Raw genomic sequence first — 14374 nt, 5'->3', positions numbered from 1 at the left:
TTTAGCTTCATTTCACTGGCTACTTGTGCATTTTAGACTGGATTTGAAGATTTAAATGATCACTTTTAAGGTCTGGATGGGACAGTGTATCAGAGAACATTTAATCCCATTGAGCCAAAGTGAATTCTGAGATCCTCCACTGGGCCCCTTTTAGAGATCCCAGGATCTAGATTGAAAACCAGGGACCGACTTTGTCATCAGGGCCCCGTCACTCTGGAATAAATTACAGATTTGCACTTTTTAAAATGTGCTTTTACTTAATTTATTCCTTGCCCTTCATTCTGCTGTTGTGACACACTCTTTTTTGAAAGGTACCATACAAATAAAATGTATTGTGATTATATTCAAGGCGGTGTGCGGAAGCTCATTTCTTCATGGATGTCTTGTTGCTATAGAGACTAATCTGATACTGACAGGCAGAAAACAATTATGTTCGCTTGGCAAGAGTAAAAAAAAAACAACTTTCAAGCAAACTTTAACTCCTCTGATCCTTTGGTGTGAGGATTCTTGTCTGACGTGTTCAGATCTACTAACGACATGAAAAGAAGACTGAAATTGAAAATTTTGAAATCTAGTCAGAGCAGAGGTTCAGTGGAATAAACGAAGTAAACTCACACCGTAGTGCCTGTTTTGATCTGCTCTTTTATACCTGCACATTTCAAGCCCCGCCCACGGCTGTCAACAAGTGCATCCTCCACGCTGATGAAAATGTGTTGACACGTCTTACTCAGACAGACACACAGATTCCTTATCTGACGTCTCTGTCTGTCTGTCTCCAGCACTGTGTAAACAAAGTGTCTTCTGCTCTATGTGTTACTCACTGCACTAGCTGCCAGCACTCACACTCCTCCTGTTACACTGCTTGTCATTTAGTCTCTGATTATCATGTCTTTTTCTTTCCCCGTCACTTTTCACCTCCCTTTGCTCCACAAAGAAGCAAAAATTAGAAACAGACAAATGTGTGTGTGAATCCAAGTCTGTCCCTGAGTATTTGTTCCATAGGATCAGACTGTACAAGCTTAAGATAATGTTTCTTAAGATGTGTTTGAACATGAATGTGTCTTTTTTTTTCTTGTTATTGAGGGTGTTTTTTAATTATCTGCTTCAGATATATGTGTGCTGCTCTTTTACAAAGTGGCCCTGTTTTCCTGGTTGAGAAAACTAACAAACAAAAACCCAGCAATTGAAAAATCAGCAGCTGTTCTTTTTTAAGGAAACGTGCACAGACGGTGAACCGGCCACATCCTGGTTGTGTCTATTACAGTTACAATTCATCTCTGGGTTTGTGCGGCCAGAAATTGGGTTAACTCGACACTGTGGCATGAAAATAGTTCAAGTTCTCACAGAAACAGCTGATGAGTCCAGAATGTGGGAGCACGGTGGAAAGATGTTGGCAGGTGACGATGGAAACTGTTAAAACAGTCACATATGACACACAAGTAAACACGCATGCACTGTGAATTCACATGTGGGCTTTCACATGATTATCTCTCCCTCGGGGTGAGTAGCCAATTTAGTTAGAAGACTACTAAGCCATGAGCGTGTTAATGACCAGGTGTCAGATACAGGCCTAGCAGGCATCTCTGTTCACACGGTCCATTTTTTAATTGAAATCTTTGTTCGCACCTCAGTCCTGAGTCTCGTGGCACTTGTCCCATTACCAGAGCAAGCGCTGTCAACCTGCTGTCATCACAGCAACTAACCTCGAAAACTGCTGTTCCTCGGCTGGATTTTTGCAAGCTAGACATCTGTTACAGCTTGGAGAAGATGTTCCAACATGTCTGCCATGTCAAATTAAATGTCAGTTCTCCACCAATGTTTATCAGAACTTTATGTTATCAGGCTTAAGTGTATTGTTTTGTTCACGATGTTTTTAATACAGTTAGCCCTCAGCCTCTCATCCAAAACCTTTATGGGACTTTTAGCTTCCACGTTAGAATATTTTAGGTTTCCTGTAAATTTCTACACATCTCATAAGGTTTTCTGTTACTTCTATGAGAAATATGATCAGTTATTTTTAAGTGTTTTGCAGTTCATTTTGAAATATCAATTTATTTTGGAGGATCTCCTTACTTTAAGTCTCCCTATTCAGCATGTATAGCAGTACATAAGCATTTAAGAAACTGTTGTCACTGTCACACACTGTGAGGCAGCTGTAAGGAGATATACAGTCAGAAACTTTTCTTAGGAAAACTATAAATTATTATATAATGCATTATTTTTAATATCATTTCAACTTCGTTTTATATTGTGGTCCACCAAGTTCATACAGCAGCCTCCACTCATGAGTGTTGTTAACAAAGACATTATTAAGCACGTGTATATGCTTACAACTACATTATTGTCAGTTATAAACCGTTTTTTAAATGTTTATATGCTGGTTTTAAATGCTAAGTAGGGGAACTTAAAGTGCTGGCCTAATTTGATTAAAAAAGACCTTTTTGCTTCAATGTCCAACATTTGGACTTTTGTAATTTCAAATAAAGTCGGCACATTTTCACACCAATCTTCTGCTACGTCACCCTTCCTAAAAGCTTTAGAAGCTGTAAGTAATGACCTTATTAACGGTTAATAAAACACTGATCAGTTATAAGCACCTTCGCCTTCAGATGGTGCATCAACAGAACATTTAATGGACTGCTTGACCACGTTGTGGAAAAGGGCTGCAGAGAATCTGGACTTTGTGATATTTATAACTGCAGACTTTATGGCTTTTTAGAAAGTGAGAAACCTGTAAGTATTTATTAATGGATTACTAACATTTGTCCCTTTGTCTACAAACATTAGACAAAGGGAGCCATTGTCTTGGCTTATAACTCATCTATAAAGCAGTACTTATTGATGAAGCCATTAGTTACAAGCTCTTCATAGAGGGTGCCTTATTAGTGGTATCAGCTAATCTTGTTTTTTACTGGTTTGACTATTCCAATCAAAGCTTGAGTAATTTGTTGCTCTGAGCTTTTGAACAAATACCCTAAAGTCACGTTTCACTTGGTTCAGTCACAGTCGTTCAGCACAATAACTGGTGGTTTGACTCCACAAGGTGTTTTTTTATTTAATTTTTCTAATCTTTGTTGTAAAGTCTCCTTCGCAACATCCATCCATCCATTTTCTATGCCGCTTATCCCTTTTGGGGTCGCGGGGGGCTGGAGCCTATCTCGGCTGTCAACGGGTGAGAGGCGGGGTACACCCTGGACCGGTCGCCAGCCGATCGCAGGGCACATACACACACCATTCACACTCACACCTAGGGGCAATTTAGAGTCACCAATCAAAGAGGCTTTAACCACTCGCTCTCTGGCTTTTTCCAGCAAAGAACCATCATCTTTCCACCCTAATCATCCCTGTTGCTAACACATAATTACCATAATTCACCCCTCACCTCTCAGCCAAGAAAGCTGTTTCTGCCGCCCGCTCTCATCCTGGCAGAAAACAACGCAGTGGTGTCACTCCCTTCCTGCTGCACAGAGGAAGCAGCACAAGTAACGTTTCTATCACACTCAGCTGAGACTGAAAGAACAACAAGCAAGTAAAATGTGATTCTTACGTTGTAAAACTGGATGAGAGGGTTACAGGACATTTTGTACGTCTCTTCTCGCCATTTATAATGAGGAGACGTCAGAAATCTGTCTGTTATGCGTTCTATTTTTAATGCTCATAATGTGTCAGGGCACTAATGAGTTGGAGGCCACACACCATTGATCACTGCCTTCGTCATAACCGCCATCACTAAATACCCATCAGTGTCAGCATGGTGGTTAACTCTCTCCTGTGGTTCATCTTTTCTTTGTCTTCTGTTTCCGTCTCCATCAAGTTACTATCTCGGCTTAAGAAATTACATGATGGTAGAAGATGAATTTTATGACACAGAGACTCTCTCAGCTTGATGCTCTTTGAGAATAAAGGCTCTCTTTCAGGCATCTGCTGCCCACTCATATATCGTTTGGGACTTTTTTTGGAGTACAGCCTCTGTGTCTCATTTAAAGGACGTTTATTAGTCCATCTGTCAAGACTTACCATACCTACACTGTCTGCGGCACTCCTCCTCAAGCCCACTTGACTTCAGTGACCCCCTTTCCTCTCATGTAGCGCCACCAACAGGTCAAAATATCAACATCTACAGTAATCATAACGGCAGAAACAGAAATTCCTGTTCTCCATCCTTTGGTGATCCTTCCACATGTGCCATCATGAGGTTGTGACTCTGATGTCTTAACTATCAGCTGGATTGCCATGAACTTTGCTGCAGGTGTACCTATATAGATGATTATTTTGTTTATCGCCCTGGTCAGCATTTGTATTTGTCAGACGTTTTGTGACCATTTTACTGCAAAGCTAATGACGGTCACCTCTTCAGCTGCATTTTGTGTTTAGTGCTAGTCAGACACAGCTATGTCTCTTATATCTTAGCCTTGTTGCATAATAATGGGGGACTTTGGCACAAAGAATGAAGCTACTGTATCTCTGGCCTTGTACTTCAAAGCTATTTCTCTTAATTATTGGTCAAATTTCTCATATCTGACAATTTGTACATTTCACCTCCACCCTTCCAACCCAACATGCACCAGCCCCTGCTCCGTCATTGTGAAAACATCCTCATGAGAGTAGATATGATCGCTTCCAGCCAGCACACAGCACCACTCCCCCTCACTATCATGCCTTCCAATAGTAGGCTCTGAACCCTGTAATTACCCAAAGACGCTTGCTGCTGTCCTCCAGAGTGTCTTGCTGGCTCTGGGTATTTCACAACAGGTGTTCACACCCCTCCAGATCCGATGCGTGACCAGCATTCAGTGACCACGCAGGGTGAACAACACATGTCAACGCCAATATCACAGCATGGCCCACTCTTCAAATGCTAGTTGAGCAGGCACATAAAAGTGACCATGCAGTAAACGTAAAGTAGGCCTGTTTTACAGGAATTGGCACTGAAGTCAGCGTTAATATTGGAATAACAGATGCTGTCAATATAATTGCTTTACATAATCTCTACACTTCAAGATGGAGGCAATGGCATTTAACGTGTTTTTATTGCATTGTGACTTTATCAACTGAATGCATGGCTCTGTTTTCCCCTTATCTTCATTTTCTGTTCACACTTGGTTTGTTAACTGGATCCGCGCATGGCATGTGTGGGGTTGGACAGAGGTTAGGAGAGGTGTATTGATCCTGTCGCATTAGGAGACACTGTTTGTCTTCTGTCCTCCTGCTCTTCCAGTGCGGGGGAAAGGGAGACACGTCCTTCCACCATCCCACTGCAGACCAGGCGGATTGGGGATTTTCTTTCCCTCCCTGTGACGCGTAGTTGACAGCTTGTTTTGTTGGCGTTGTTTCGGGGAAAATGTCGTGGAAGTTTTTTTTTTTTTTTTTTTTTTTCCAGTCGTCCTCTTACGCATGCAGTAGGATAGCGCTCTTGTGGTAGGTGGTCAACAGAGAAGAGGAGAGAGGAGACAGGAGTGATGTGCTCTGAATTGCTCAGTGGACTAGTTTTTTGAAAAATCCGTGGATCAACCCGCTTTTCGCTCAGGGGACTGAGGAGGATGGCTGAAGACGTGACCTGTTGCAGCTTTTCTTGAAGCTGTTAGTGTTCGGATGGATAAAACGCTGCAAAATGAGTCCGTTTTCCCAGCTTCGTTTAACACGACCGACTGTTAAATGAGGCGGGATTGAATTACTTTTTGGATGTGTGTCCTTTTTTTTTTATCATTATTACGCAGAGCGCACTTGAAAGGAGGGAATCGACGTGCTTCTGTTACTGGGATCCTCACTGGAGAGAAAGCCGTGAATGTTTTGAACAAATTGCTTAAGTTGAACAACATGTATGTGAAACTGATGATGGACTAAAACTGGTCGGGATCTCGCCACTCCGCTGCCGTCACACCGAGCGCAGCACCGCGCCCTGCTTTCTGGGAGACTATAACCTCTTCTTCTGTCTCCTCTCTCACACTGTCTTTCCTCCCGTTTGGTTTGCTTTTGACAGAATGGCCCGCTTTGGAGACGACGTCCCGGGCTTGTTGAGCTCAGGGGATGGAGGGTCCGAGCGCAACCGGAACCGCGATGGGGCGGCCGTGTCCACAGGTGGCATCTCCCCAGCCTTTAAGCAGACCAAAGCGCAGCGTGCCCGCACCATGGCCTTGTACAACCCCATCCCGGTCAGGGAGAACTGCTTCACCGTCAACAGGTCCCTCTTCATCTTTGGCGAGGACAACGTGGTGCGGAAGTACGCCAAGAAAATCACAGAGTGGCCATATCCTTTTTCTGCTTCATGGTGCAAATGAAGCGGGTAAGGAGCGAAATGTGCAAACACATTCACCAGGGATGTCGTGCAGGGAAGGTGGGTAAACTGTGTTCCAGTTTCACAAATAAACATTGGCCAGAAATGTTTTTCATAATCCGTCTGTGGCCCCCAAACGGAGTAAGAGTGTGCACAGTGACACTGAAGTCCTTAAACAGCAGGTTCTCTTCAGTGCTCTGCCCTTGGTTTCTCTGTGCGGGGGATTTCAGCACCATGGACAGCACATATAGAGCAGTACATGAGAAATTCAAGCACCAAACACACACACACACACACACACACACACACACAGAGAGAGAGAGAGAGAGAAAGAGAGAGAGAGAGAGAGAAAGAGAGAGAGAGAGGATCTGAGTACATTCTGGGGGTTGTTTGAGTGATTCTATTCTTTTTTGGCTCATTAACTCAAATACATGACTGTAAAAGAGGAAATTAGGAGCTCAGGCAGTGGGAATTAAATATGAGTTTGACTCAGGTTATGACAATAGCTATATCTGGACAAAAACTACTGCAGAGGGGGTGGGGGTGTCAGTGGAAAGTGGATTAGAGGAACACACAGGAGTTTCTTTGTCTATGCCCGTGAATCTTTTCTGTCAACAAACGGCTGTGAAGACAGCCCACTGTCCCTCCTGACCAGTTGTGAACAGTAAATATGTCAAACCGAACTGGAGCTGCGATGATTGGTCGATTAGTCGGTTGAAAGAGAATGAATCGGCAAAATATTTTGACAATAAGTTATGATGATGATGATGATGATTATTATTTTGAGAATAATAAGTAAAACACTCCAACTCCTCCAGTGTGAGGATTTGCCGCTATTCTCTGATTTATATGACTGTCCGCTGAATGTCTTTGAAGTTTGGGCTGTTGATCGGACTCTTCTTGGACTATGGGAAGCTGTGAATTTTTCTTCTGTTTTATGTTATGTTGTGGGGAGTTGCAGCACTAAACTCAACCACTTATCACAACCTGACAACTCATCCATATCCCCTGCTTTCTGCCTAAATACTTGTATTAAATCAGAGACTGCCATTTTCCAAATCTGTATTGCGTAACATGTTTATTAACTTTCAGCAGTGCTATTACATTAATGGTTATTTGGCTGCTTTCTCAAACCTAATGAGTCACTCCTCTATTACTGAAAAGGGAGAGACTGCATTATTTCCTCTGCCTGTTACTGAGGAGGACGACCACACGCAAATGTCCATTGGTGGTGTGTTTGTGCTGCTGCTGTGCAGCTCACCAGGTGTCCGGGCCAGGTGTGGCCTCTTCACTGCTATTGTTCTGCCCCATTCAACAGCTTCCTGACTGACTGACTGGCCCACTGCTGATTTTAAATACCCAGGGAAGAGAATGAGTGTGTTTCTATTGTTGATCGCTGTCTATTGTTGTTTTCTCTGGGTTTGCCCGCACATTGAGGTGATTAAAAATAGAAATGGGATGAATTTCAATCAACCGCTGGAGAGAAAGGGTTGGAGCGCATGTGTGTTGGTTATCTTATTACAGATATTTTGTTGGATCATTACATTAACAATACTACAGTATAATTGCACAGGCACATCTTATACTCTGCATCAAGGAGACACTTAGCTTTAAATCAAAATAGTGTATGAGACCAAAAGGAAACAAGTCAGACTGAATAACCTCCAGGTTAATGTGCTGTAATGGAGGGAGTGTCTCATTACACCTAATGAGCTCTACTGTATCTGATTAACAGACATTAACAGGAATTATATGTAATGATGTCTAATCGCAGTGTCACATGCTATTACAACAAGTCATTACTCACTGAGTTATTCTATATTATATTGTTTGCTAATACAGTTTTGAAGGGAGTGTTGCTGAGCTGAGTGTCGCTGTGTTCTGCTCAGTATCCACTGTGGCTGTGATGAGTGCCTCTCTCTCTAATATGGGAATCATGTTTGGACTGTGAAGGTTCATGCACAGTAAATACACAACACATACTCTACCTGCAATGTTAATGCACACACACACACACACACACACACACACACACACACACACACACACACACACGATTATTTGTTTATTTATTTTGCCTATTTGGGAGCAGGGAAACAAGTTTTAGACATTGACATATCATGCACTTTTATGCTAATACGGCTTGTTAGCAGTTGCTTATTTACACATCCAGCAGTTACTGAGCAACATTATCATTCATTTGGAGTCATGTTTCTGGCCACATAGTGAATGCAAGTCCAATGCTCAGTCTCTGTTTTTGGTGTCCAGCCATTCCTGAAGAAATATCTGGCCCTTCAGCTGCTAAATTCTCAGTCGTCTGTCTGTCGTTTGGTGCTGGGCAGGTCGCGTATGGTGGGTTTTCAGAGCTTTTTTGTTAAAATCAACTGCCTGCTGTGTCCAACAATGATGCTATAGCGAGAGTGAACCAAAACAGCTGTGGGCTGGACAGCTAAGTGAGGAGCTGATACTTGCTCTAAAGCTCCATAAAGCCGAGCTGCAGACTTAGGTGATAACTCTCTGTAGGTTAATCAAGCATAAGCTTAGCGAAGCTCAAAGACTGGAAACAGGGGGAACAACTAGTCTGGCTTGATGCAAAGGTAAAAAAAAGAAAAATCACTTAACGACACCTCTAAATCTCACTAATTAACACATCATAATTTTAGGGGGTTTCTGCTGGACTGTTTGTTGGCCAGGAGCAGTGACTCCCTCCAGTCTTGTTATTACTCAGGCAACCATCAGAGATTTTGGCGAAGTCTTCTTCACTTCTCCTCTGTGCAATGGAGAACTGAACGTAAGGAGCAATTTGATATAATGGGGTGGGTGTGAACCTTAGACTGTATGAAACATGGACAGTCAATGATGTCACCCATAGGTTTCGGAAGACCCATTGCGAAGCTCAGACGCCATCTTGGCAGTGTCCGACTGGGGGTGGGTGGATTTGCCGAATGAAGCCTGGTTCCTGAAGCCTAGCTAACATTTTAATATGGAGGTCTATGGGGATTGACTCACATTTGGAGCCAGCCTCAAGTGGCCATTTGAGGAACTGCACCTTTTTTCCACTTCCACGTTGGCTTCTTTTTCCAGGCCCAGCGGTTGCCTCTTGGTGCCTCTTTCTCTGAACTTCCCATAAACCTAAATCTATTTTTAACCCTGAAAGATTGAACTCTTAAACAGCCCTTTGAAGAAGTGAAAATGGCCTTTAAACTTCCTCACATCCCATAAACGTCCTTGCTCTCATCATGTAAAACTCAAATTGGTCCTCACAGAAATAGAAATCTAAGCGCTCTCAGACACACGCACACAAACGCACACACACAATCTCTGCAGGACATCTGGTAAAAGGTCAGCCTTGTGTTTGGAGCACAACTTGCCGCTGTCATCTCACCGTAAGAGGCACTTTTTTTCTCTGAGTGCTCAATTAACAGCAGATGATCAATTCAGGATTCGTCCAGAGGTGTGTGCCGTTGAGCAGCCAGAGTGGTGTGTGTGGGCTTAAGAGAGCGTGTTACACTATGTTTTGATATTTATCTGAGTACATATCCTCTCTTATGTGCCTCTGTGAAACCTCACGGATAGGAGGTCAAGTGCGTGTGTCCGTGTATGTGCGTGTCTGACTGCGTGTTTACCTGCCTGAGGTCGATGGAAGGCTGAGTGAGGCCTGGCAGGGAAGAGGCAGGGCTAATTAAGCACATGGACTGAGTTTAGTGTGGCAGGCCTGGTGAGGACTGGCAGCTGCTCCTCCTGTCTGATCCCCACTGGGATCCCCCGCAGCGGGAAGTTTCCCATTGAGAAGATACACCTCTAAATAATTGATTGATGGATTTAATAGAGTTTGTTTCATCAGGGCACACAGAAATAAGCACGTGCTTGCTGGTTGTCAGACTGTTAGATTTTAAGCATGAAACAGTCAAACAGAGAAATGTTGGAGGTACTAGACAGAAAATGTTTTTAGATTCTGGTTTCTCACTCAGAGACCTAACCAGGATTTAAAATAGACAAGTGGTAGTTTAATTAAAGATGCATTCTTCTGTACATTCTTTGCATATGCCTCTAGGGTCAGCTTATACTTGAGAACAATTAATTTCCCTCTGACTGAATTGCATCCTTGTATGAAAAAAGGAAATGCAAAATTAGAAGGGAAATGACTCCAGTGTGGTTATGAAACAACTCTTATTCGTATCCAATTATAAAAACATTTTTTCCACTTATCGTTTGCTTTTTTTTTTACTTCTTTATTGAGAGCAGTTTTTAGAGTGACTGTAGCTGAAGAAAATTACATTAGTAATTGTGGCCTTAAGTATGCACTGGTCCCCATTCTGTAGGTACGTTCCACAATCCTTCTCCGCTTACCTCAGGGCCTCTGCTCTGATGGCTTTACGTCCGCCTGCCTTCTGACAGAGGGGTGTTTATAAGAGCCGGCTGTGGCTTGGAGTTGACATGGTTTACTCGCAGGGCTGACTGAACCATGGCCGCATTTATCCTCAAAATTGATCGGCTGGCTCAGGCAGACCACTGAGGTGTGGAGCTGATATGGAATTATAGGAAGATTGAGCTATGTGTGATGCAGCAGTCTGTTAAGTCCATTCAGCTGACAGCATCTTTTATCTTACACATATTTTAATAGCAACATAGTTTGACTTCTCAGTTGAGCTGTACTGTATCAGTGTTTTCATTCCTCGGGTTTAAATAGAGTTAATTTTACTCCAACGGAGATTACACCCCTGGCTCTCCTCTGTTTTTGTATATTTAATGCTGCTCTCTGCCTTTAACACACATTCATACACGCATGGGCTGCTGATAATTCACAGATTTCCAATAAGCCAGGCTCAGATGCCTGTGACTCATTTTGATTTTCACCTCCATGTAATAATAATCACAGGGGCTTGGATCCAATCTGGGATTGAGCGCATTCACAGATGCACGGGGCATCACACTCTGTCTCCATGTCTATTTTTACACGCATGTTTGAGGAATCGAGGCAGAGTGCCAGCATCACTGTGACTCACAGGATTGCTCACGAGACGCTTTGCTATTAAAGCTGGTAGACGGTCCTTGATCAGCGCCACACACCAGAACGGCACAGAGGTTCTGGTTTAAGACACTTGTTGAGCGTGTAATGTACAGTGAATGCAACATCGAGTTTTACTTACTAGTTTTATTACATGGAGGGAATTTATTAAAATGTCAGGAGAAGACAGGGAATGTCATTCGTATCAGGAACAAACCATCTGTTGTTTGAGGGCTAATTAGTCGACACACTTGTGTGATTGTGGAGTATAAGGGTGCATCAAAAAGGTTGCAAAGGTCAACTCAGTAATATCAATCGATAAAATCACCCTGTATGCATAAAGGAGGCTTCTCGGCGGGGCTCTTTAGCATCTTTCAGCTCATTGTCATGGTTTTGCCATTTTGATTCACTCTCATCGCTCTCAGTGTGTCATTTTTGGCTGCAGCAGGCAGATCTTATGCAGATCATGTCGGTTGGATTTTCCAAATTCGGATAATTTTCCGATCAACACATGTGCTCATATTGTTCAGGTTTTAGGAGCAATTTTTGGACATATATGCAGTGCATTCCAAATATGTGTCTCAATTGGGGTTTTTACCACACATGGTTAAACACATAAAGACATAAGAGACACATGGTATGTTGCCTGTTTGTAGTCAGTTCTTTGCATTGCCGAGCCAAACGTCTGCAAGGCTGGGATGGAGTTGGAAGGCCAAACACATACTTTTAAGCATCATGAAAGACAGATATCAACAGCTTTGTGGATATGCGCAACTCTGACCTTTTCAAGAAGGTTGTGGAGAGAGGGAGACTGTGTTTGGTAATTGGAGTGTGCACCGCTGCATGTAAAAACTTTTCTTGCAATATTTTTCCAAAACAGAGTGATTAAACCTGGAATTCTATATAGACAATAAACAGGTCAGGGTTTTCCTTCTTTCCCAATGAAATTACAACAGTCACACTGTCGCCTCTGTGTGTGTGTGTGTGTGTGTGTGTGTGTGTGTGTGTGTGGCAGAGATAGTTCAACTGCCCAGTAAACATCTTGTAGAATTGACTTTTGGCTGGAAGAGAGGCCTGTTGCCTTGGATACCTCTGTCTTTCTGTCTTCATTTTCTCCCTTTCCTCCCCTTTCTTACCTCTCTCTCTCTCTCCCCCTCCTTCTCTCCCTTCATCTTGTCTCCCCCCTCCTCCTGTTTGTTGTGTGTTTGAGTGAACGTAGGGTGTGGCGGCTGGCTGCTGCTGAGAGCTCTCAGCGAGGCTAAAGTGATTCTCGTCGAGAAGTGAATCAAAGGATACATTTCACTTCCTGAAAAGGCAACAAAACGGGCTTGAAAACAAGCCCTCAGCTTGAGGCTGATACTCTGCAATTAAGCCACTTTTTTGCAATTTGTTTTCATGCTCATCATCTACTGGTTGCTGATGGCTGCTATGGTTTTGTTTTTCCAAAACCTCTCAGCGATTAAATTGAAATTACAGAGTCAGTCTGTGTGTGCAGCCTTGGTCTAAGTTAGAAAGGGGTGGTGGGAGTGAGATTGTATTTGCTGTGTTTATTTAGCTTCTCATCACTCACTTGTCCCTGAGTAACCCTGCTGGCTATAGCTGCCTGCACAACATCGATGTCAGCCATATTTGGTCTGCCTCCTCCTCACCCACTGGTTTTCAAAGGGATCTGACTCCATACAGTATAACCATCATCCCCCCCCCCCCACTGATCACCCTTCATCCTCCTTATCACTTTCTCCTGTGTCATTCCTGCCTGTTATCTCTGCCTCCTTCTTCCTTCCGCCCTCCCTCCCTGTCTCCACTCTGCAAATTTAAGCTCCCTTCCTTCCTACCTCTTCTGCACATAACCAGGAGAAAGGGGGCCTGCCCACGCGGAGCATTAGATAAAGAGCACATTGCTGGCTTTGCTCAACTCCAGAGCGGCTGGAGTTGAACCGACAACCACCGCGGGTCCCACGGCGCAGGCAGAGAAGTTTGTAGTCAGAGTGACCCTGTTTATAGGATCACATCTCAGGCCCACCCACTCATCCTACCTCGATTATCCCTCTGTTGCCTTGGTGTGTGTGTTTATGTGTGGACATGTATTACTCATGTTGTGGGGACATAAATCTGTTTTTAAACAGTCACATTGTGGGGACTTACCCTTCTTATGGGGACAAAACACAATGTCCCCAAAAGTGATGGAAACGCAGTTGGTGTGTGTGCATGTGTGTGTGTGTGTGTGTGTGTGTGTGTGTGTGTGTGTGTGTGTGTGTGTGTGTGTGTGTGTGTGTGTGTGTGTGTGTGTGTAGCTGACCTCAGATGAGGTAGGGCCTGTGTCTGGTTGTGTCTATGGCCCCGGGCTTTATAACATGCCAGGTTAATTCTGTTTCGTTCAGAGGAATCGATGTCAGCCTGTCTGTCTGTGCTTACATGACGCTGTAATTGCAGTGCCGCTGGGATCGATGTACTGTAATTAACTCAATTATTTTTCCCAATCATGTATCTGAATCTTTTCTATTCATAGTGCTGAGACTTTCTGTGCTCCATATAGACATCATTAAAAGATCAACTACTATTGACACATCACACTTGACTGTGGCCTAAAAACCTCTAAAAACCTGTTTGGAGCTTTCTTTGTGTCTCTTTGCTTTTCTGTGACCAATCCATGTGTCGCCTAGAAACATTACTTAAAGGGCGAGACTGGCAATACTCTTTCTTTTTTATTGTTATTGAATGAAAAAAACTTTTAAACGCATCCATGAGCCACATTGGTGCACTGGGTGACATGTTCCTTTGTTACCATGAACATCAGCACTGTTGCTTATTTTGAGTTGATCCCACATGCACTGTCCTACTCCAGTAAATACTCACTATTGCGCCAAACCCGCAGCTGAAATAGTCCCTAAAAAAACATTATTAACTCTGTTTTGTGTAATGTTTGCCCAAAACTACAGTGCCCAGATGTTTGGAGAAATTGATGAACCTTTTGATCTTTTCAAGGTTTAAAGTATAGAATATCACCAGCCCTGTCCTTTAAATTAAGATACTTTACCAGATACACAACGTAGGTCAGTCCAAAGTTCCTTAACTTCAGCTGTCCACTCCGT

At 43.2% G+C, this 14374-nt stretch overlaps 1 protein-coding gene across 1 annotated transcript in view; it reads left to right on the top strand.

Moving 5' to 3' along the window:
• LOC139330226 (uncharacterized) overlaps nt 1–6378 on the top strand; it is a 37957-nt gene extending 31579 nt beyond the window's left edge. Inside the window, exon 3 of the mRNA XM_070961011.1 lies at nt 5981–6378. Coding sequence (XP_070817112.1) covers nt 5981–6278 — 298 coding nt within the window. The 3' untranslated portion in view covers nt 6279–6378. The remainder of the gene's footprint in view (nt 1–5980) is intronic.
• Nucleotides 6379–14374: the final 7996 nt, after the last annotated feature.

The sequence above is a fragment of the Chaetodon trifascialis genome, chromosome 4, assembly GCF_039877785.1.
Source record: "Chaetodon trifascialis isolate fChaTrf1 chromosome 4, fChaTrf1.hap1, whole genome shotgun sequence".
Lineage (NCBI taxonomy): Eukaryota > Metazoa > Chordata > Actinopteri > Chaetodontiformes > Chaetodontidae > Chaetodon > Chaetodon trifascialis.
The sequence above is the reverse complement of the archived record's forward strand: the minus strand, read 5'-3'. Positions and strand labels throughout refer to the sequence as shown.